The following is a 21,882-nucleotide window of genomic DNA, read 5'->3' on the forward strand; positions in this document are numbered from 1 at the left end:
TCAGAACGAAGGTTCAACGCACCAAAAGCAGCAAATTCCATTAGAAAATGGCACTCTCCACCGTGGCTGGGTGAAGGCTATTGTCGAGAATTCATTCTCGGTGACGGAATTGTTTTGTTGACCTTCTGTAAGCAGAGGAGCAATGAACACTTGCAATCACGACGTCAAGGACAATCTCACGGTGAAGATAACATCTTCTCATTTCAGCATAACTTTGCTAGAACGACCGATAGAGGAATACCTCGGTTTGGGATGAATTGTTTCTGCGAATAAAAGGGCGAACGTCACACACATAGAGCTTCATTGCAACACCTAGTTTATCAACTGAAAGTTCCTACATCATTAAAAAAGAGTCAACTTGTGTTCTCAATAATGCCTACCCCTCTCACCATCGATGAGGCCAACAGAGCCGTCTTCGAAAACCCCGAAAGTCCATTCTACATGGTCGATGGTCTGCATCCACACTTCAAGACCCCAGTGAAGAAGTTCAAGGTAAACCCCTTTAAATGCTGGTTTGATCGCTCTCAGTCAGGTGCTAATCTGACTTTATCATCTAGAATGCCCCTCAAAATGGTACCGAGCTATGGAAAAACATGGCTACTGTACGTACACCCACAAAGTTCATGGCTGGCACGTTGAAGCGATATTTTCAAATCCTCACTGTTCTTGCATTCCCTAGAGCTTCCCAAACAATGAGTTCGTGTTGTACTATGACCATGTCAACAAGGAGGAAATTCGAATGACCTTTAGCGACGTTGATGCAATGGTCAAGAAACTCGCTGCTGCATTGGTACAACACTATGGAATCAAGCGTGGTGAACGTGTTGGTCTCGCAATGCGTAATCATCCTGTAAGTTTGTCTCCCAGAATCCCAAGATCTCGCACATCCTCATGTGTCTTACACCATTCTTACCTAATCAGCTGTGGTATGCATTCCATTGGGCCAGTGTTGTCGCAGGAGGCTGTTCTGTACCAGTAAACTCTTGGTTGACTGGTGAAGAAATGGCTTGGTGTGTGCAGGACTCTGGCTGTAAAGTTATCTTGGTCGACCAAGACCGATACGAGCGTCTCTTGCCCAACTTGAAGGAATTACAAGCCCAAGGCCTCGAAGCTGTAATCTTTGCTGGAAAGGGAAAGGCTCCAGCTGGAACGGTCTCCATCAACGATCTATTGGACGCTTACGGCTCAACAAGGGAATACCCTCAAATCACTCCTCCTCTGCACGAAAACGACAATATGATTATCATGTATTCGTCTGGTACAACTGGTCGTCCCAAAGGTGTTATAACTCATCACGGAATGTGGTGCTTTACAACAATGGCTGGATTAGCTGGTGGAATGCTTGCTTTGTTACGGCAAGGCCTGGACATGCCTGACCCAGCCACGGTACCTCTTCCAAGGTAGCTAACCACATTGAACCAGCATTGGGACTTTCGAAACTCACTTTTCTCCCCTTCCTAGTATACTTGCACCTGTGCCCTTGTTCCATCTTACCGCATACGCATTCACATTGGGGGTTCAGCTACGTGGAGGCAAAGGTACGACGATTTTCACTGATCGCAACAATACCGGTTTCTGAACCATAATCTCTGCATAGGTGTTTTGATGTACAAGTGGTTAGTACACAGTCTGAGAAATTGTCGTGGCATTGCCTCCATCTGAAAGCATCGATTTTCGTCGTCTAGGGATCCTTCCGCTGCTCTTGAATTGATGGAAAAGGAAAAGTAAGATGCGCAACCATGCTAGTCATATTACAATTCTAACCAATTTATTTAATTCTCAGATTGACAGCCTTTGTCGGTGTTCCATCTATGGTTTGGCAGCTCATGGAAGAGCCAACATTCTCGAAACGTGACCTTTCTGCAATGACTGGTTTGTCATTTGGTGGCGGCCCATCATCACCAGAAATGTTACAACAGACCAAGCAAAAGTTCCCAGTTTCCACCTTCAAAGGAAACTCTTACGGAGGTAAATTTTCGAAATCGTAACTCAAATTTGCACATCCCTTAACACAGTCCTTATCGACGTCTTCCTAGCCACCGAATGTCACGGCATTGCTACTAACGTTTTGGAAGGTTACGAGAAGAAACCAGAATCAGTTGGTGTACCCCCATACTATGTTGAAGTAAAAATCACGAATGCTGAGGGAACAAAGATCATGCCACGTGGAACACCTGGAGAGATTTGGACCAAGAGCTGTTCAGTTTCGAAAGGATACTGGCGTAATGAGAAGGCTACCAACGAAGCCTTCCAAAATGGATTTTACAAGACAGGAGATGTTGGACGAGTGGATGAAGACGGTTACCTATTCTTGATGTCTCGTTCCAAGGACATGGTGAGTAACTGGACCTTAGTTTGTTAGGGTTCTAAATTGGCATCATCGTAACTCCTCGTCTGTAGATAATAAGAGGTGGAGAGAACATCTACTGTGTCGAAATTGAAAACGCATTGGCTCAACATGAAGCCGTCATTGAAGCCACTGTCTTCGGTGTTGAACATCGTATTATGGGTATGTTCTTTCTGTTGGCCAGAATTTCATTTATCATGCAGCTGAAAATATTTCTTCTGCACTTACTAGGTGAAGAAGTCTATGCTGCTGCTCAGATCCGTCCAGAGTTTGTCGGCAAAGTTACTTCAGAGTCCTTGAGAGAGTTCTTGAAGGCAAAGATTGCGGGATACAAGGTACTGACTTTCTCTCAGTGTTCAACAAGAATTTTTCAACTAAAATACTATTTTGAACAGGTCCCCGTTTACATTGACTTACGTACTGAAATATTAACTCAAGGCCACACCAACAAGGTTCTTAAACGTGCAGTCAAGGAAGAAGTAATGGCCAAGTTGAAGGCTACTGGAGAACAAGCTCGTTTGTAAGACAAGTAAATGGCCTTTGAAGAGGAATTGAATTTGAGCCATTGTCACACTGAATGTCTTAAAATCTCTTAATAAACGTAAACTGGTGCATTCGAACTTGATTTGGCATGAAGGTTGTGTGGGAAGGAGAAATGCTGCAGTTGTATTTTTGAAAGTTGAACGAGGCTTGTATGTGAAAGGGGTCCATTGTCTTGGCGAAACAGAGCCGATAATGTCCATTGTTTATCGACACATGAGGTCATAATTCAAAAATGTTTCATTGTGTTCATCAAAGTCTTGTCTAGGTAGGTCGGCCCAAAGTAAAACTTTTCCATCGTGGTGCTTCCTGTCTGAGCTTGTGACTTGATCGACCTAAGGAATCCCAAAAATCAGAGTTCTGGAAGACACAATCCAATAGACAACTGCAAAGTAAAGAAATGTCGAGATACTATATCTGCACATAGAAGATGGTTTTCTTACCAAAAACATCCTGGAACGAAGAAAATAACGGTTAGTCAAATGATTCACTCCATGTTAAAATGTTAGCTGCCCAATGTCTTTGGGAATCAACAATATGGTTGTCTTACCAGAAATGTCCTGGAAGAAAGAGAATAAGGGTTAGTCAAATCATTCACTCCATTTCGAAATGCTTCTTGCCCAATGTGTTTTGGGAATCAACGCAACCCGTTTTTCACTCACCATTGTTACATGCAGTCAAGCATGATGAGCAGGGCTGAGTGACATGATAACCTACCACATTTCCACTAAAAGAAAATCGGTTAATTTACTAAGAATCTGCATGTTACCGGTGACACGGAATTTAATTCCAAACAGCATACCACTGCAAGCATGCAACATCTCGTATTCTACAATGGCAGTTTCTAGTAGTGTAGTCCTCACAAACCAGTTGCACTCCTATTGAAGAGCAGCCGGTGAGAATGGAACTGTTTTCAACTAGCATCTCTGGACCGACGCAGTGTTGAATTCCAAAGAAACCAAGCTTCCAGAAGAAATCGTAATCAGCATACCACATGGAGGAGCATCAGTTGAAAATAATTCTACATTGGTGTCGGCCAGCAAAATAGCTTTGAACAATCATGAGAGAGTGTTAAACAAAATCCAAGAATCATCAAACCAACTTGAAATGAAGAAAGTTCAGACAGACTGTAAGCTCACCTTTCATCCCACGCTTGCACAGTTCGAATTCACAACCATGACAGGCAAGATTACACACTGATTTACTTCTGAAAGCCGGCCGAACGTTCGATGGAGCATTCCCACTAGTTGCCAAACTGCTTCTCCGTTCTGGAGGTCTTTGTAGATGCAATTGAGTAGCCGATTCTTGCAATTGCGAGGCGTGTTGAATCCTGATGAGGGCTTCACGTTCGAGAGGCGAAAAGGCAGAAGATTGTCGAGTTGTTGCAGAATTCGAGGGATTGTGGGGCGATGAGGCAGCTATTGAAGTGATGCGAAACAAAGCTCTGGCTGCATTTGTTGAGGTAGGTTGTTGGTTTTGGACTCGAGCAGCGACATTTGGATTCAACCAACGCAGGTTGCCAAGTTCCGTGAGTGGCTCTTGCTGTAAGATGGTGATGCTTCTGGTTGTGTCGTTGTTTAATGGTGGTGGAGACATTCTGCTTCTCGATTTGTTGTTCTAATATCATCGAAGCGAAAAGTGTGAATTTCCATGATTTTTCGGACGCAATACGAGATTTAACGTTCACACCTGAAATTTGATGAATAGAGGACGCGTAGAATGTTAGAATGATCCAAAATACAGTAAAACTTTTTTTGCTGAAGCTTGCGCGTTTCGTAGTCGTGTCGCCTCCTGATTTTGCCGGAAATATTGACGCAATTCTCGGTGGAGTTATGAATCAGCAATAAACCAATAGGAGATATTTCTGAAAAATATGCTTTATTGTTATTAAAAAGCTGGTGAAGTGTTTGGCTCTATTCTATAGTTCTAAAGTGTCCACTAGTGTGAAGTGTTCAGTTCTATAATTCTAAAGTGTCTATAATAATGTCTAGTGGGAGTGTTTTTCTTATAGCTTTCCACTTAAGTTCTATGGCTGCTGTGGCTATTGTTACTACTCCGGGCACCAAAAACCTTGCTAGCCAACCGACTCAACCAAGTTTGTTTCGGCACGAGTGTTTCATTGTCACTTTGCACACGAGTAAGTAGTTTTGTTTTCAAATGATGATCGCTGACGGGTCGTGGCGCGATAATGGGAGACAATTTTCGGGGATTTGTGGCGGACAACTTGTTGATTGGATTTCGAGAAACACCAACATTTCGTTGCGGTGAACGTTCCGAAAACATGACTTTCTGTAAGATCTCTGCTTCTTCTTGTGGGGATTTGCCCAAAACGGCGGTAATCAGTTGGGGAGGTATGGTATTTTGTGAATTCAAATTGTGACGTGGGCTGATGATGTTGGGGGATACCCAAGGGTGTTCGAGAATGTCGTCCATGGTAATTCGTTGGTCAGGGTCTCTTTGTAACATGCGTGAGATCAGGTCAATAAGGTCTGATGATGTGTGATCTGGGAAAGAAATTTCGCTGTGTTTCACTGAAGCAGAGAGTTCGGCAAATGATTGTCCAGCAAATGGTAACGTGCCACATGACATTCCATATAAACAGACCTATAGCAAGACGCATTAGTCAATGTTAACGGTCAGAATCAATGCTCGCTCAAGTCAAAGCTTACTCCCAACGACCAAATATCGATTTCAGGACCTGATATAGTAACAGATACAGTCAGCGAATAAAATCACGAATTCTTGTACAAGGACATCACTGTATGCAATTTCTTTGTACTTACCTTGATAGAATGAGTTGGCAAATATCTCTGGAGAAGCATAGCTTGGACTTCCACAATTATTTTGTATGAGACGATTCCCAGTCTTGTCGTAAAACGTAGCAAACCCAAAGTCCAAAACTGTGGCAAGACCTGTTGCTGCGTTGTATCTGATGTTTTCAAGTTTAATGTCTCGATGGATGACACTGTTTCTGTGGGCAAAGTCTAGGCGAAATGAAAGAGGTTTCAGCAATCGAATCCAAAATATCATGAATGCCTGAGTAACGCAGAATCCTACCTATTGCAGAAAGGACTTGTCGAAAGATGTGTCGAGCACGTTTTGGCTTAATATAACCACAATTTCGGATGACATCAACCAAGTCCTGACCTGGGAGGTGCTCAAATAGTGCGTAGATGTGGTGCTCGCCCAATACGGCTGAGAACATGCGAGATATATTTGGATGGTCGAGTAACATGGATATTGAGGCTTCCCTGATGTTGAATAACTCCTTCTTCCACAATTTGTCTACGTCAGCGGGCTGAATGGGACAGTCAGAAGTTTCTAGTCTAGGTCTCTTGATGCTCTTGATCACACAGACGTGGTGGGAAGTTGTGTGCGTGGCGAGCCGAACCTTTGCAGAAGCACCCTATGAGGTCGGGAAGAAGAATCATAGATTAGCAGGAGTGGCATAGAATGGAAATAGGATGTGATATGTGATGAGATGACGATGCCGTGAGTGCAGAGTGCAATATTGTGCAAAAGTGTAAAATGTACGCAAATCAATACCTGGCCAATAACCTTGCCCAGCTCATAAGTTCCGTGCCTAGTATTGAGGTGAGTGCGTGCTACAGCAGCAGTAGATGGCTGCATGGAGGTTGAAGTGGTCATAATGAGAGATGATTGTTGACTGTGCAAATGCAATGTGTGATAGAATTGAGCTAGATCCAGAGCGAGAAAGTTAAGGATGGTAAGCTGTAATATAAAACTTAAGGATGCCGAGTTGCACTATGAGGTGATGCTGTCGGTAAATAAATTGTATATGATTCTAAGGTGCGTTTTTTTCCTATGCGCTTGACAACAAGCAGAGTAAGCACAGCAGCAGCGAGCAGCACCGCAGTAGGGCCTATACTGTACCTCGAATTATAACAGTCGAACATGAATCGAGCTGTGGCCAACAAAATACAGCATTCTGATGGAGGTGGAATTACTATTCTACAAGTAATATCGCATTTGAGGTTTTCGTCTCGAACGCAACTCGAAGAATACGCGTATACGTCGTGATCCAAACAAGGCAATCGGGCAGCCGACGCGTTTTCACTGTAGCTAGTTCTTTCCTTTGCTTGATTTTCTACTACAAGCAGGCAACAACCAGCGAAACTAGAAGCAGCCGTCTATCACAACATGTACAGAGTCAAAGTAGGCCATCGGGTCTTTGAGTTGACTCGAGACTCGATAGAATCTGATGCTCCAAACCACTTCACGTGCGTCAACCTATTGGCGAAACAATCTTGCTTTTAGAGCTTGATCGCTTTGACAGAACTGACTGACTCTTCTCATATACTTGCAGGGCTGCATTGCTGGGCTCATTCGTAGAAGCTCGATCGGAGCAGCCTCTCTTCTTTGACAGAGATCCAGAGCTGTTTGAGGTGTGGAAACTTTGGTTTTGGTTTTGTTCAAGATCACTGCCTTGCCCGTCTGCCACTAAAGTTGCTTTGATTTTATCACTATTCCTGCCATTACTTGCTCACTACCACCTTATCTCGTCCCCTAGTTCATCGTTCGTCATCTGAGAGGCTATACTCTGGTGCCAGTCTTAGAATCTCCGATACCTTCAATGTCACTAGAAGCTTACAAGGCAAATCTACTCGCTGATGCTCAATACTTTGGGTAAACGATGATCAAGACTGTCATCAACCTCAATTGTTTCGAGGTTTGACAGATATGACCCCGATTAAACTATCCTACGTATTTCTTCCAACAGGCTCGCTGCACTAATAGAACTCCTAGATCCATCGCCACAACCTGATGATCCTGGGCCACCGCTATCGCAAACAATATGGAACCCTTTGAAGCAACGGAATGAGCTGCTTCTACCTCTACGAAATATAGATCCCCTTAGACTTCGATTTAGCGATTCCGTCATGTTCAACGACGTATTTATCTCTCTCTCTCTGTCTCTCTCTGTGTCTCTAAACTCATCATTCTGTTTACTTTAGGAAAATGATTCACCTGTCGTAGCTAGGTTTGTGGCAAAAGAAGTACTGTGTAGACTGAGTTTAGCTCAATATGCACCTCCGAATATAAGCACTACCTTTACGCATGTACTGTTTACCTACTCTCATGAAAAGGAAAAGGAAGCCATTGGTACGAAATTTTTTGTTGTCGAAATCTATGTCTGTTACTAACAATGATTGCACTCCAACTACATAAGTTTCTATCGCGCAAGGATTCCAGCAAGACGATATAGGCTCGTCAAACCTTTTGGATGCTTGCTTCGATATTGACGGATTGAGATTCACAGGCAAAGATACCACAGAATGTGAAGGGATTCTCGACCACAAAGCAAACCAAATCCCACCGGAAGAATTTGACCGGCTCAAGCGCTTGCGATGGTGAGTGTGCGGCGTTTTGCAACCTGTTAGCGCTCGAACAACATATTATGGTGCACTTCATATTCATTGATTAAAAATCATATTTTTTCGTAGGCTGATTACTCGCGGCAACAGGACTATTTCTCTCTTCCTGGATGAAATGCTATTCACAGTAATGAGCGTCGTGTTTGTATGATTTCCGAGAAACGATGTTGAGACATTTTTGTATTTAATAGGTAGAACGAGCTGCAGATTCACCCTGTATGTTCATCCTGTCAGCAAGAGGCATTAGGCAAGGTACGGTAGGAACGTGGTATAGTCTCATTTTCTAGGATGATCTAACTTTTGGCTTTTCTTGGAATTGCAGAAGAGTATGGCTGGCGCACTATTACAGCAACTGCAACATAATACAACACATTCCGTTTGCAAGAAGACCTAAATTATTATTGATGGAAAATAATATAGATATTTTATGCTGAGACTATGATTCGGGTTGAGCTTGACGACTCGGGACTTGAGCTGGTGGTGTATATTGAAGTTCATGATCAAGCCATTTCTTGGCAGATTCGAGCATATCTTGAATGGTTGCCGCACTAGTCCCACTGGATCCACGAGCTATTAGACGGGCACAAGTGTTCATGGTGTTGATGGAAAACCCTGTGTAGACTCGGCCAACTTGTGCAATCTGTTTATACTCTATTCCCGGTATGGGACATGGTTCAGAAGGTACTCTAGTCAAAGTTCCAACATGCAAAGGAATTAGCAAGTCTCCACAAGGAATCTGATCTTGTCTTGCTCGACATAGCCTGCGTGAGGGTAATCCAAGAGACGACCGAAATTCGTATTCGGCAAACCAACCAATAGGCTGTGATTCGGATACGTCAATTAATGGCCCGATTGAGCCTCCAGGTCTTCTTGCTGCAATTTCACATAGTACGAAATCATTATCAACTTCGAATAGTTCCAAGTGAAACATCAGATGGGAAGGGCATGGTAGATTGTCCAGGACACGTTGAGTTATCTCGACTAGGCGACTATGTCTGGCATCGGTTGTTGGAATGAGGACATTTCCGTAGGCATTCCCAGTTGTGAATTGCAAGTTGGTTGAAATATAGCAGAAAGGCCATACGTTTACAATCTTGGAGTCGCTTGCGTAACCATTGACGTGATACATTTTGGCGCCCTGGAGTACGTTTTTGGGGTATAAGTACTTCAATCGATTGCTTCCCAATATATGTGCATCACTTACTTCCAAGAACTTTTCGACGATCATATCACCACTATAGTCCATACAACGGCCTTCTTCATCAATACGGCCATAGAATCGATTAATGAAATAGTCTTCCATGTCGGCTCTATTCCTCAAAACGTCCACTCCAGCGGAAGCTGATCCCAACGTTGGTTTCACAATGACAGGAAATCCATGCTCGTTTACGAATTGCATCACATTTGCTGGTGAGAATACTTTAGCGAAAGGAGGTACGATAATGGTAGAGGATAAATGTCTTTTCATAGCTTCCTTGTCTCGAAATAGCAACGCATCTTTAGCAACGAGGCCACCTTGTGAATTGAGACCAAGCAACGCTCTCAAATGAGAAGCTCGTAAAATTAAGTCCTCTTGTTTGGTGTATATAATATCGATTGGTAGGTGTTTATGAATGGCTTCGGCCGCTAGTTCCTGCGGAAGAAAATAATAGTGAGCAGAAATCCCATTGTCGAATGAGACCTTCGACATACCATTGCTCCATTAGAACCAATATGATCAATTTCGACCGTCCGAAAACATTTTGATTTGTCGTCTTCCGAAACTCCGCACTTGGATGTAATTATTGATAGTCGGGTATCATCAAGTTCATCAATATACGCCGAATAGCTAGACTTGTTGTTAATGGATGGCCCTCCGTTATCATCGATTATCAAGACATGCATGGTTCACTTCCAATACTACAGAATATTTTCGAGAGGTCCTTTTATCAAAACCCGAGCGACCGCTGTCGGGTATAATTGAAAAAATTCAAGCAACCGCTGAGGTGCCTCTACCGCCTTGATGGTGGATGCCTGCCTATTTCCAGTCCAAGATCCGATCGGAATGACTATTTTATATTCCCCAAATGTTCAACGGTCAACTTTGGCTTGCTTGAAACAAATGCTCTATCTCCTTTGAACGGCGGCCAAACCATATAGCAAACAAGTGAAGGAATGAGGGTGTGCTGCCAATTATAGCAACATTGGCAGGAAATACCCTTGTTGTTTCTCGTGAGCGATCGGAAAATTTTCACACAACCCCTGTCGTGAGTCTTCCAATTATCCACATCATATACTTGCGTCGAGTGTTGTTCCAGTTACATAAATGGATCCGGATGACAAGCCTACTGTTTCCTTATCAACAACTATGCAAGTGCTTGCTTCTCATCAAGGTAAAACCACGAAATGAACGCTTATCCGTATTGATGAAAAAATTGACGCAATTCGTGTTTAGTCGCTCAATTAACTACAAATCACAATACCGGTGATATAATCGTTTCAAGACCAATGGAAGATGATAGACTTGGTATACCTGACCCCGTCGTCTTGAATGTACATCAACGTCATGATGACAGTGACGAAGAAAACGATGAAAATGAAAACGACGAATCAAGCCCACGTCTTCCACGATTAACAGTTGGATGCGAAGCCTGTCATCCACCTGGCTCTACCAATTCACTCAATAACATCATTGGCTCTGACGGTCTGGCAAGAACCTCCGGCAGCAGATCACGAACAGGCATGGGATCCACGCGCGCTATGCATACACCTGGGACTCGTCGCAACTCGTCCCTATTTGGCTCAACGATCTTGGGCTCGATTTTTAACAATGGTAGCAGACGAAATAGTCGTGCCTCCGCTCAGGACCATCATTATTCCGAAGAATCGATCAAAGCTGACGCCCCTTCAAATGATGTTCTCCATCTTCCAGCTATTATGCTGTCTGATGATCAAAAGAAAGCTCCACTTGCGCTTGATGGAGACAGCTTAGCGGCATTGCCAAGTTTAAACATGTCATCACAACCACCGACTATTAATGTAACAGAAGAATCAACTTCGAGCATTCAAGTTGTGGTACCGAACCATCTATCACCACAAAACAACATTCAAGCCAACAGTGCTCGCATATCACCTCAACCGTCACCATCTGTCATTTCCTACGGTCCCTCACCATCACTAACTTCTGCTTATGGACAATCAGAAACCATAAAGCGACCTAATCGAAAAGTCAGTGTAAAAGCCATCATGTCGCACTCTGCAGCAGCAAACCAAAAGAACAAGGCCAATATGGGGGTAATCGATTGAATCAATTTGTACCTACACATTGACCAAGAACTAACATTATCAATCTTGGAAAAGCCCAAAGCGCTCTCTATAGGTGGTGCACTTTGCATACCTCCGGCACCTCGTCTATCAGATAAAATGGACTGGAAGACGTTTTCTATGTTGAGTCTTGGTGCTCTAGGAATTGTTTACGGTGATATTGGTGTCGGGCCCCTCTTTGTGCTCAAGGCCATCTTCAAGGATACGGCCGTTGGGCTCGATGACTTTAGTACCGCAGATCCCGTTACGCAACAGTACTTTGTATTGGGTGCTCTGAGTTTCATTTTCTGGACCATCACCATTGTTTGCAGTGTCAAGTACATTTTCTTTGTTCTCAAAGGTATGTCTTCAGCAAATCGCCTGGTCCAGTATTGAATAATGTGATGCTGATTCTCAAAAATTAGCCGACAAGAATGGTGAAGGAGGTGTTTTTGCGCTGCTGTCTCTCCTTCCTTTTGATTCACCGGATTCGATACTACATTGTTACAAAAGTCACATATTTGTGCTTGGTATCATTGCTTCAGCATTCCTTCTTGGTGACGGGGTGAGAATTAGGTTGTTGTGTCTGCTTTTAGTACTACAGAAGCATGCTCATATATTTTTGTTTCTCTAGTTCATAGCTCCAGCCATCAGTGTCTTGTCAGCATTCGAAGGAATACATTTCTATGCACCGTAAGGATGGTATAAGTAGCTCACGTCACGATCGTTTCCTCATCCGTTTTCTATTAAATATTAGGAACAATCCTACAATTGCTTCAGCTGTCGTGCCATTAGCTTGTGTCGTATTGGTTCTTTTGCTCTTCTCGCAGCGTTATGGAACTGCCAAGGCACTCAAATTCTATGGTCCAGTGATGGTCTTGTGGTTTTTGAGTATCGGCACTATTGGACTCTACAATGTGATTCAAGCTCCTTGGATTTTTGCAGCTTTGAGCCCTCACTACATGGTGATCTTCTTTATGAAATTTGGAATTAAAGGATTTTACATTCTGTCGCAAGTGTAAGTGTCCCAATTGAATCAACTCGCACTCAAAACATCACGAAATTCTCACAATTGAACATTTGCAGTGTCTTGGCCGTGACAGGAGTTGAAGCCATGTATGCAGATTTAGGTCACTTCAAAACTCGTCCCATTCGATTCTCCTTTTTGGGTTTGGTCTATCCTGCTCTCATACTGAATTACTTTGGGTAATGTAGCCTCAACCGACTTGTTGGAATTCTGAAAGTCAATACCTGAGTACGATTTGTGGTGGCTAACATCTTTCAAATCTTCTGAACAATAGGCAAGGAGCCTTCTTGCTGGGAAATGCTGGAATCATCGACTCGGATTCCTTCAATCCCTTCTTTAATTCTGTTCCTCGGTAAGAACCGATTCAATACTGGACTATCTGTACAATACGTTAACTCAATGCATAACCATTTAGGGGTGTTGAATGGCCGATGTTGATTTTGGCGACTTTAGCAGGTTTGTTTGAGATGCCGCATGTGTTTACTCTTTGCATACTCAAATTCGTTCTACCAATAGCTATAATCGCTTCGCAAGCTACAATTTCTGGTTGCTTTACTCTGATTGATCAGGCTGTAAGAAATGCAACCAATTTGGTAAAACCTTGGTGAAAACGACAAACTAACCCGATTATCGAACATTAGATCTCTCTCAATGTCTTTCCCAATGTCAAATCAATTCACACTAGTGAAACGAGTGCTGGTTCTGTTTATATCCCTAGCTTCTGTTATCTCCTTATGGGTGGCTGTGTTGCACTGATTGCCTCCTTCCAACATTCTGAATCTTTGGCAGACATTTACGGAATTGCTGTCAGCGCTTCCATGACTCTGACTGGAGTTTTCTATGTGATGGTACTCAAGTTTACTTGGAAGCAGCCAACGTGGAAAATACTCGTGTTTTGTGGAGTCTTCTGTACCACCGATTTGGTCTTGTTGGCATCTTGCCTTCGAAAGATTTCATACGGAGGTTGGATTTCGGTCACCATTAGTCTTGTGCTCTTTGCTACAATGAATGGTATGTTAATGCTTTTGTATGTTGTCGTTGAGCACGGATTTCATCTCCTTTTCGACAAATAGTTTGGTACACAACTACTCATCAAATCAATGAGTACCTGCAAGAAAGATTGATAGCAATGTCCGATCTAAGATTACATGCTCGAAGCATTCCAAGAACAGAAGGAACCATTGTCTTCGTGGCCAACTCTGATGAAGAAGTACCACACGTTCTGACTCTGCTGGCCGTTCGAATGAATGCTCTACCGGAGAACATCATCTGCCTTTCTGCAGTCTGTTCCACCTCACCTTTTGTTGCTGAAGAAGAACGAACAATTTTCCGAACTGTTGATTCTGCTATTGGGCTGTATCGAATTGTTTTGTCTTATGGTATGTCAGCTGCGTATAGTCACGCTATTCGAGATTGCACAATACAATACTCACCTCCGAATGCAATAGGGTACGCGGAACGTTCCATTGACACGCTTGGAGCTGTAAACAAGTACAAGAAGCGGATCTTGAAAAAAGACAATCCAAATGAAGATATCACGTTCGTCTTGGGTCGTGAAAGAATTCAATCGCACCCGGACGCAGGTTGGCTGAAACGACTACGTTTCTGGATCTTTGATTTCCTCGAGCGAAACACTGAGAGCAAAATATCGCTGTATCACTTGCCGAATGCGGATACAATGGAGGTGAGTACGAAGTGACATGTACATTTAAATCATCTGACACGATCGTTGCTGATAGATCGAGTCACGTATCGTTCTGGGAGAAAAGCCCGAAATGCATCACGACCCAGAGGATTTCAAGTTAGCAACCACTTAGAACTGCATAGTTCTTAACAAAAAATGCGATATACGCTCATTCACTTGCACAGAATAGAGCATTAGTCTGAACTAGAGTTTTTTGGCAGTAATACCATAATGTTTAGAATAAGAGCAATATCTAAGCTCCCGTACAATAAGCTCCCCATAACTGTGAAAAGCGCTGCTTGCAATCATCATCAAAGTTTGTTTTGCTTGAACTTTCAACGTGGACTGCAGACATGGAGGCCGTCCACAAAAAGATCGATAAATGCCTTCAAACAGTTGCTACAATCAAGGTAGGCGCTCTTTTGATAGTCCTTTCTTATGCTGTTGGTCGTGATTCTCACTGACATTGCAATTTGGGGGTTGGATGTAGGAGCCTACGTACTGTAATGAAGACTCCTGATACATGGAACCGAACAATACGAAATTGGAATAGCAAATTCGATACAGATGGAAATTACTTTGTGCTTTATGCCATTTTAGGTGAGTTTATTAGTCGTGATTTCTTCATCCTAGCTAAAGCTTCGTATCCATAGGAATCAACACTGCTGTGTTTTCGGCATGGTGGTATGCAAATGGCGTCTACAAGACATATGGAGATACATCGGTGATGCAATTCATGACTCGGAACTTCTTATGCGGGTATGCGGCGTTCAAAAAACTGTATGAAATTGCCAGTACTTACTCTCTCCGTCTTGCTAGATGGAAGAATATAGATGATGGTCGAATATGGACAATGCTGACATGGTGTGTGCCGCTTTGTCAATGTTCCATCAAACTTGCACGATGCAAATAACGATTTGTTGTTCCGTAGCAATTTCTCCCACAATGAGCCATGGCACTTTATATTGAACTCGTTTGTCTTGTATTCTTTTGGACAAGCTGTGATTGATATTGTCGGGGGGCGTGCTTTTGCACTGATATATCTCGGAGCAGGCCTAACGTCCAGTCTATTCACCATGGGATTGAGAAACCGTAACGAACAATTCGTATCTCATGGCGCGTCAGGCTCAGTAACAGCCTGCACCCTCGTGTATGCTCTGACGTATCCGTGGAGTACAGGTAATTCGTTCATTGGCCTATCGCATTCATGATGTCTGCAATTCTTTCCGCATTGTTTGGCGCTTTTTGGACGCGGATTCGACCAAACTGTAAATGCATTGCAAATTACTCACACGGGTTTTTACCAATTTATAGTATATCTGCTTTTCGTGCCCGTCCCAGCAATTATTGCTATTGGAGGCTTCGTTCTATATGATCTCTACAGGACCAGCACCAAGACTGGCGGCCGAGTAGACACCGCCGCTCATTTAGGCGGTGCAGCCTTTGGGTTGGGCTATTACTGGATGCGTGTACGCCCTGCGCTTCGTCGTTTTAGATGATGCTGTAATGATTTCAAGAAATATGTTTCGAATTTGACACCTCTAGATAACTCGTATCGGATCCTCCTAACAAAAAAGAAAGCCTATATCTATAAAATATTGTAAACAAGTCTCGTAACATACGTCTTCGCAAAAAGGGAAAACGTCGTCCACCACCTTTTACTTTTACATCAGTTTCACAATCAGGAAGTTCTACGATCGCAACCATGCAGTTTTTGCGGCAGCTAGTCACGACAGCAGGCAGTCTGGTCAGCAGAACGATGCCATCTCTGCCTCAATCTAGCCCTTTTCCATTGATGTGAGAGCTGTGCTGGTTTTTTTGTTGTTGCAATTGTTGTCAAGCTTACAACCATATCCTTTGAACTAGGACGAGGCATCCAAGGTAGCTTGTACATTATTCATTCATGCAAATGTTGCCTTTGCTGATTCAAAGTATGTAATATTCATCGCAGGATACCGATACCATCACCGTTTGCAGGTCCATTGCATGTTAGGTTCTTCCCTACTTATGGTGATGAATACCAGCCATCGACACTGAAGAGGAAGAGACGATATGGCTTCCTGAAACGAGTCAAGACGTATGCTGGAAGAATCGTGCTCAGACGCAGAATGCTCAAAGGACGAAGGCATATGGCTCATTGATACCAAACTATAACTGTATAACTGTAGGGGAAATCTCTCACAGATCTACCGTCATTCCCATGTAAATAATTTTAATCTGAATTATAATTACATTTTCCTACCGATCTGTCCAAAACAACCCACTCAGCCTGCAACTTACGTTAACAGGCAAACTTGTCATTCGCCCACAAGACGTCCAGAGTTGACATATCTGTGATTGTTGATTGTTGGATTGTGCACGAGATTAGTGCTGTAGCTCTAGCGTTCGTTTGCGTGAGATGGGGCTGATGCGTCATATTATCCCTCTTTGTAATCCGACCTTTTGGGTCCATTTGTAGTCCATCCTACCGTTCGAATTTAAAGCAGAATCTGGTTGGAGACAGGTCATATAGGTATACGAAGGAGGCGAGGGGCTGACTACGCGGAACAGTATCTTAGCTGGTGGAACTGCATTTTTAGATGAATAATGACAAGCAAATTGAGGAACTGTCGACAACAACAGATCCTAAGGGCAATCTCGCAAATCTTAAGCACGACAACGCCACACTAGACGATCCAATCCAAATCCATATTGATCCTCGTCAGGACCAAAGCCTGCCACTGACTAACGGCTCCGTGGATTCTGTTAGATCGGCATCCTCACTAGTATTTTTTGACGTGGCTAGAGACTCTTGGGTTAAAAAACAGGATGGACGTGCGCTACAACTCGTTGATGGACCATTATACGAAGATCCATCTGAATTCCACCAACCAGCCCCACCACTACCTTCCACCTCACATGATAATTCTCCACCATCTTATAACTCTAGTAAACGTCAATACGAAGACACGTCTGATCTTCCATCTTCACTACCGAAACGGTCTAGGCATCAATCTTTGATCGAAGGCTCCTTACAAACAGGTTATATACCACAACCGACATCATCTACATACACCCCGTCACTGCCACCCTTACCCATGACTCAACATTATAATAATAATCCATATGAGCTACCGGCTCCACAAGCACCAATGCCAGCTCCAATGCCAATACAACCTCCTGCTTCGAGCAGCACTAGTAACAGTAGGGCAGACAGTAGAGTCTTTTCGGACTTGCCACTCTCGGTTGAACGTGATCCACTAACGTAAGCTGAAGAATTAGCGTTTGAGCTGCTGTCATTTCCTACTTGAAAAGACTTTCAAAAGACTTTGCGTCAGTGGGTTGTTCTCTGCTACTCGCTGACTCTGCGTATTCATTAGTGGTATTGAATACATGTCCTTCAAGTATACTGAACGTGGAGTCAAGTCACTATTCAGAATTCGAATAGACATAGAGTCCGTTAATGTGAATCGTATACCAGAAGAGTTTCGCATCTCAAACGCTGTTTATCCAAGGTATTCAAATGTGAAGACTTTTGAAGTTTGACCTATCTTTGACACACCGGATTTATAGGGCGAACGTACCACGACAACAGTACACGGGATTGCGGTTTGAATATGAGGCAAGAAATACAAAGTTTCAAAGTTTTTTTATTTAGTCTTGACGTTTTGGTCATTACTTAGAGTGGAGCCAATGCCATTGGATTCGCCCTCGCGTATCTGAACAGAGAAGTGCTGGAAGGTCGTCGTGGATTACTCCAACGTGCAGTAGACTCTTTTCGTAACCGCGATCCAAGCCAGAGAAGTAGAAGGGCTAGAAGACGAGAACGGATCGCAGCAGAACAAGCGACTGTCCCATCACCGCCAGAACAGAACGAACCATTTATAAATCCACAATATGCACCTTCTCCTCATGCACAACCGTATTATAATCATCAGGCTCCTCAGCCCACAACAATAGCACTGCCTCATCCGCATCATCAACAACAGCCGCAGCAGCATGATCAGCCATCACCACAAGATCAGCAGCAGTATCCGCCATACAGGAGATATTCCTAGCTCGTCAAACCAAAAAAAGCAGTGACTAGTAAATAAAAAACCATAGAATACAATTGTATTTAGAGCATTAACAATGGGTCCAACGTTGCAAGTCATAAAATCATCGTGAAATGAACACGTGTTAGGCGATTCGCCTTTCCTTGCGTATTTCCACATGCTTCAACTCTATTTGCTGCAATATCCCGTGACGACAAGAATCCAAACAATTGTTTGCAGTGAGACCTCGAAAGCTTAGGAAGGAAGAGCGTTATCTTGTCTTCGCATGCAATGATGAGAACCAGGCTGTCGCAACTCGTAATAAAGCCGCCATTCTGTTGGTCGAGGGCGTTTGGTGATGATGCTTTTCAGTCGCAAACAACAAGAGGTGGAAGCATTCCAAGACCAAAGCAAATATATGATAGGCTTTCAGGAAATGAACCGGTCGTAGGCTTAGATGGCGCTACTGTAGCCCAAGCTTATCATCGACATCATCAGCAATCACACACACAACTGCACGAAGATGAAACACACCACAAGCGCTCCTCTGGACGAACTCTTGTTCCTAAAATGGTATAGGAATTCTGTATCAATTGAATTTACTGTGTTTCGATCCGGTTGTTTGATGCTGTTGCTTACTTGCACTGCTCTTTAAATTTCACAGATCCGCAGTCAGTTGGACGAATTCGTTATTGGACAAGACAAACTAAAGAAGGCATTATCTGTAGCTGTGAGTATTTGCTCTTCCTTCTTTGTGAAGCAAAAGTTCAGCACCCATGTCTGACCAAACACCACCTCAACGTTAGATCTTCAATCACTATATTCGGATCGATAATAATCTGTCGAGCCATTCAGATCACGATGGCAGTGAATTGAGGACTTCTGAATCACGATCTTCGTTTCATGGTCGTCCAGCAAGACGCAACAACAGGAAGCAGTCTGAAGATGAAGGAATTGTCATGGAAAAATCAAACATATTGATTATAGGACCTACAGGAAGTGGTATGCTGATCATGCTCATGTTAGCTTCACCAGAAGGTCAAATCCTCACGGAGTTGTCCATTGTTTTTAGGTAAAACGCTGATTGCTAAAACCACTGCCCAACTCTTGGACGTTCCCTTCTCAATGAACGAAGCTACTGGATATACGCAGTCTGGTTATGTTGGCGCTGATGTAGAAGAATGTATTACTAGGCTGCTACAGAATGCAGACTTTGATGTTGCCAGTGCAGAACGAGGAATCGTATACATTGACGAAGTAGACAAGATAGCACGAAGAATTGATTCCAATCCGAATCAGAGGGACGTTACCGGCCAAGGAGTACAGGAGGGATTGTTGAGAATGCTGGGTAAGGTGATATTATTCAGGAACCGAATCGTGAAGCAATAACTGTGTCGCCGATTGAGAGAAAAATCTAAATTAGACGTCGTTTTCTTTGAAATAGAGGGAACGGTGGTCAATGTCACAGTAAAACCAGGGCAAGGAAAGAGAAATTCAGCACAAGGCGGTGAAGTCTATTCAGTAGACACGTCAAACATCCTCTTCATTTGCTCAGGTGCTTTCGTTGGTATGTGTGTTTCTGGTTTATAATGTGCTCCTCCATGTACAAACATCCAATGGGCTTTCTTTCGAAAAACATAGGATTAGAAAAGATCGTCAAGGATCGAACCTCATCTAAAGGGTCAATTGGCTTTGGTGCCCCACTGACATCTTCCGAATCTGCCAACGACCTGGAAACCGAAAACATATTAGAAGGCGTGGAGCCTGAAGATTTGATCAAGTTTGGCTATATTCCAGAGTAAGGGACTGCTCAATCCCTTTTTGCATTTGCTACACAACCATATACTTAACAAGCCACTCCTTTTTTTGGCGAGTAGGTTTGTTGGTCGGCTACCAGTAGTTGCAGCTGCATCCCAACTAACTATAGATCAATTAATCTCAGTTTTGACCCAGCCACGCAATGCTTTGGTTCGTCAGTATGAAGAAATATTTAAACGAGCTGGGGTAAGTGCTGGTTTCCCCTATGTTTGCTTTACACAGGTAACTTTGGAGCATGCAGAGAGTTAACTGACATTTTTATTCTGCTTCTGCTACATCACATAGATGGAATTGCGCTTTCACATGAGTGCACTTCGAGCTATTGCGGAACTAGCTGTTAAGAAAAGGACGGGCGCACGAGGTCTAAGGCGCATAATGGAGAGCGTTCTTCAAGAAGCCCTATACGAATATCCAGGTAAAATGCATGTTTGGGTATGTTTACTTGATCTAGCGGAATCAGTTTTCCAACACAAAGGACAATTTGCTAGGCACCGATGTAAAGTATCTCCTCGTAGACGAACAAACCATCTCAGATCCAGCACACAATATGAAGACCTGGACCAGTATTCAGTCTAGTGAAGCTCAGTCAAGCTTACTAGAAGCCTTCCAATCGCCCAACTCTAGTAGAGGAAGTAGAGGGAAGATCCCCTCCAAACCATCAACTGTGCCAGAGATTCCTCTGGAAGGCTTCGATTCTACATATTAGATTAGATAGTAGTTTTCAAACTCTATTCCTTCCCTGTAACTAATAGAAACCGACATTTGCGCTTGTAAACAATCAGAAGAAACTCGTATTTTAAACAGACAGAGCAAGCTCACGTTTTCCGTGCGTATGCGAGTTCATTTAAAAGTCCTATCTTGGTTTACAAACAGTAAATATACAAATATATCACTTTTTACCACCTCTATACGATCCACGACCTCTTCCTGACTGTGCGATCGACGTCTGTTCAACCTTCTGAGATGAGGTATGTTTTGGCGATGGGACCTCATTTGACGAGGGACCTGAAGGAGTAGACATTGTTTGCGATTTGATTGTGTATGAGTCCTTTACCCCACCACCACCATTTTTCGATAGGACATTGGACGAGACTGGAGTAGCTGATGGTCCATTACTACTGCTCAACGTATCACTGCTCGATGGCACCTTCTTGTTGTACGTGACGGACAATTTGCTTGGGCCTACTTTTACAGCATCACTCGTCGAGTGCGATGGAGGCAGATTCTTGCTCTTCTTTTTAGGGACCTAGAGCGAAGAAAATAAATTTAGTATGTTCATGAGACCATATGTAATTATGCTACAACGTTACCTCCTTCTTTGCTTTCTCGGTCAAAGATGATGGGATATCCATATTTTCAACTTCTTTCCTATCTACAGTTGCACCCAATGCGGGAGAAACAGTCTTGGCTCCAATAATAGGTGTTGCTGATGGTGCAACGACCTCTTTTACGGCTTCTTTTGCGACATCATTCAAAGAGGATGGCCTAGCACTTTGATGAGAAGGTCCTTTCACACTACGATGAGTCGTTTGCTCATTCTGGCGAGGAACATTATTATCAACAGGCAGCTCGACAATCTGAGAATTCGAAGTGATGGATCGCTGAGGAATTGAAGGAATTGACGGAGGCTTGTTGGATGGCTCTACATCATTACGCCCTAGCTCGTCTCGTCCTCGTGGAATACTATCTATCATCGGCTTCTCGTCTCTTCGAGCAGCATACGAGATTGGAGGTGGGGGCACTGATTGAACCAATGGTGGATTTCCCCATTGAGC

At 43.3% G+C, this 21,882-nt stretch overlaps 9 protein-coding genes across 9 annotated transcripts; 6 read left to right on the forward strand and 3 right to left on the reverse strand.

Moving 5' to 3' along the window:
* Positions 1–372: 372 nt before the first annotated feature.
* SmJEL517_g04230 (uncharacterized protein) lies at positions 373–2,871 on the forward strand (the record flags this gene model as incomplete). Its single annotated transcript, XM_031170158.1, has 12 exons — positions 373–492; positions 558–602; positions 680–850; positions 922–1,400; positions 1,462–1,538; positions 1,598–1,616; positions 1,686–1,724; positions 1,784–1,968; positions 2,016–2,335; positions 2,401–2,509; positions 2,579–2,682; positions 2,743–2,871. 12 exons carry the CDS (start codon positions 373–375, stop codon positions 2,869–2,871), a joined length of 1,797 nt encoding a protein of 598 aa, XP_031023889.1.
* Positions 2,872–3,239: 368 nt separating this feature from the next.
* SmJEL517_g04231 (uncharacterized protein) lies at positions 3,240–4,483 on the reverse strand (the record flags this gene model as incomplete). The annotated part of the gene is made up of 6 exons (XM_031170159.1): positions 3,240–3,272; positions 3,331–3,340; positions 3,438–3,447; positions 3,550–3,600; positions 3,690–3,765; positions 4,085–4,483. 6 exons carry the CDS (start codon positions 4,481–4,483, stop codon positions 3,240–3,242), a joined length of 579 nt encoding a protein of 192 aa, XP_031023890.1.
* Positions 4,484–4,906: 423 nt separating this feature from the next.
* On the reverse strand, positions 4,907–6,535 carry SmJEL517_g04232 (uncharacterized protein; the record flags this gene model as incomplete). The annotated part of the gene is made up of 5 exons (XM_031170160.1): positions 4,907–5,491; positions 5,557–5,585; positions 5,671–5,871; positions 5,945–6,293; positions 6,434–6,535. 5 exons carry the CDS (start codon positions 6,533–6,535, stop codon positions 4,907–4,909), a joined length of 1,266 nt encoding a protein of 421 aa, XP_031023891.1.
* A 513-nt stretch (positions 6,536–7,048) lies between these two features.
* SmJEL517_g04233 (uncharacterized protein) lies at positions 7,049–8,646 on the forward strand (the record flags this gene model as incomplete). The annotated part of the gene is made up of 9 exons (XM_031170161.1): positions 7,049–7,128; positions 7,215–7,293; positions 7,419–7,534; positions 7,629–7,800; positions 7,864–8,011; positions 8,094–8,259; positions 8,353–8,410; positions 8,475–8,535; positions 8,606–8,646. 9 exons carry the CDS (start codon positions 7,049–7,051, stop codon positions 8,644–8,646), a joined length of 921 nt encoding a protein of 306 aa, XP_031023892.1.
* Positions 8,647–8,719: 73 nt separating this feature from the next.
* On the reverse strand, positions 8,720–10,167 carry SmJEL517_g04234 (uncharacterized protein; the record flags this gene model as incomplete). The annotated part of the gene is made up of 3 exons (XM_031170162.1): positions 8,720–9,421; positions 9,488–9,916; positions 9,976–10,167. The coding sequence occupies 3 exons, from the start codon at positions 10,165–10,167 to the stop codon at positions 8,720–8,722; spliced, it is 1,323 nt and encodes a 440-aa protein (XP_031023885.1).
* Positions 10,168–10,588: 421 nt separating this feature from the next.
* Positions 10,589–14,409, forward strand: SmJEL517_g04235 (uncharacterized protein; the record flags this gene model as incomplete). Its single annotated transcript, XM_031170163.1, has 14 exons — positions 10,589–10,655; positions 10,718–11,556; positions 11,623–11,926; positions 11,991–12,130; positions 12,200–12,258; positions 12,323–12,583; positions 12,652–12,771; positions 12,867–12,944; positions 13,008–13,048; positions 13,109–13,164; positions 13,234–13,603; positions 13,666–13,971; positions 14,041–14,276; positions 14,332–14,409. The coding sequence occupies 14 exons, from the start codon at positions 10,589–10,591 to the stop codon at positions 14,407–14,409; spliced, it is 2,955 nt and encodes a 984-aa protein (XP_031023886.1).
* A 373-nt stretch (positions 14,410–14,782) lies between these two features.
* SmJEL517_g04236 (uncharacterized protein) lies at positions 14,783–15,775 on the forward strand (the record flags this gene model as incomplete). Its single annotated transcript, XM_031170164.1, has 5 exons — positions 14,783–14,876; positions 14,930–15,035; positions 15,096–15,140; positions 15,208–15,455; positions 15,591–15,775. 5 exons carry the CDS (start codon positions 14,783–14,785, stop codon positions 15,773–15,775), a joined length of 678 nt encoding a protein of 225 aa, XP_031023887.1.
* A 260-nt stretch (positions 15,776–16,035) lies between these two features.
* On the forward strand, positions 16,036–16,417 carry SmJEL517_g04237 (uncharacterized protein; the record flags this gene model as incomplete). The annotated part of the gene is made up of 3 exons (XM_031170165.1): positions 16,036–16,073; positions 16,143–16,157; positions 16,228–16,417. The coding sequence occupies 3 exons, from the start codon at positions 16,036–16,038 to the stop codon at positions 16,415–16,417; spliced, it is 243 nt and encodes an 80-aa protein (XP_031023888.1).
* A 2,166-nt stretch (positions 16,418–18,583) lies between these two features.
* On the forward strand, positions 18,584–20,813 carry SmJEL517_g04238 (uncharacterized protein; the record flags this gene model as incomplete). The annotated part of the gene is made up of 9 exons (XM_031170166.1): positions 18,584–18,862; positions 18,954–19,019; positions 19,096–19,291; positions 19,362–19,637; positions 19,734–19,856; positions 19,931–20,087; positions 20,167–20,293; positions 20,393–20,522; positions 20,596–20,813. The coding sequence occupies 9 exons, from the start codon at positions 18,584–18,586 to the stop codon at positions 20,811–20,813; spliced, it is 1,572 nt and encodes a 523-aa protein (XP_031023893.1).
* Between the last annotated feature and the right edge of the window lie 1,069 nt (positions 20,814–21,882).

The sequence above is a fragment of the Synchytrium microbalum genome (genome assembly GCF_006535985.1).
Source record: "Synchytrium microbalum strain JEL517 chromosome Unknown SmJEL517_scf0027, whole genome shotgun sequence".
Lineage (NCBI taxonomy): Eukaryota > Fungi > Chytridiomycota > Chytridiomycetes > Synchytriales > Synchytriaceae > Synchytrium > Synchytrium microbalum.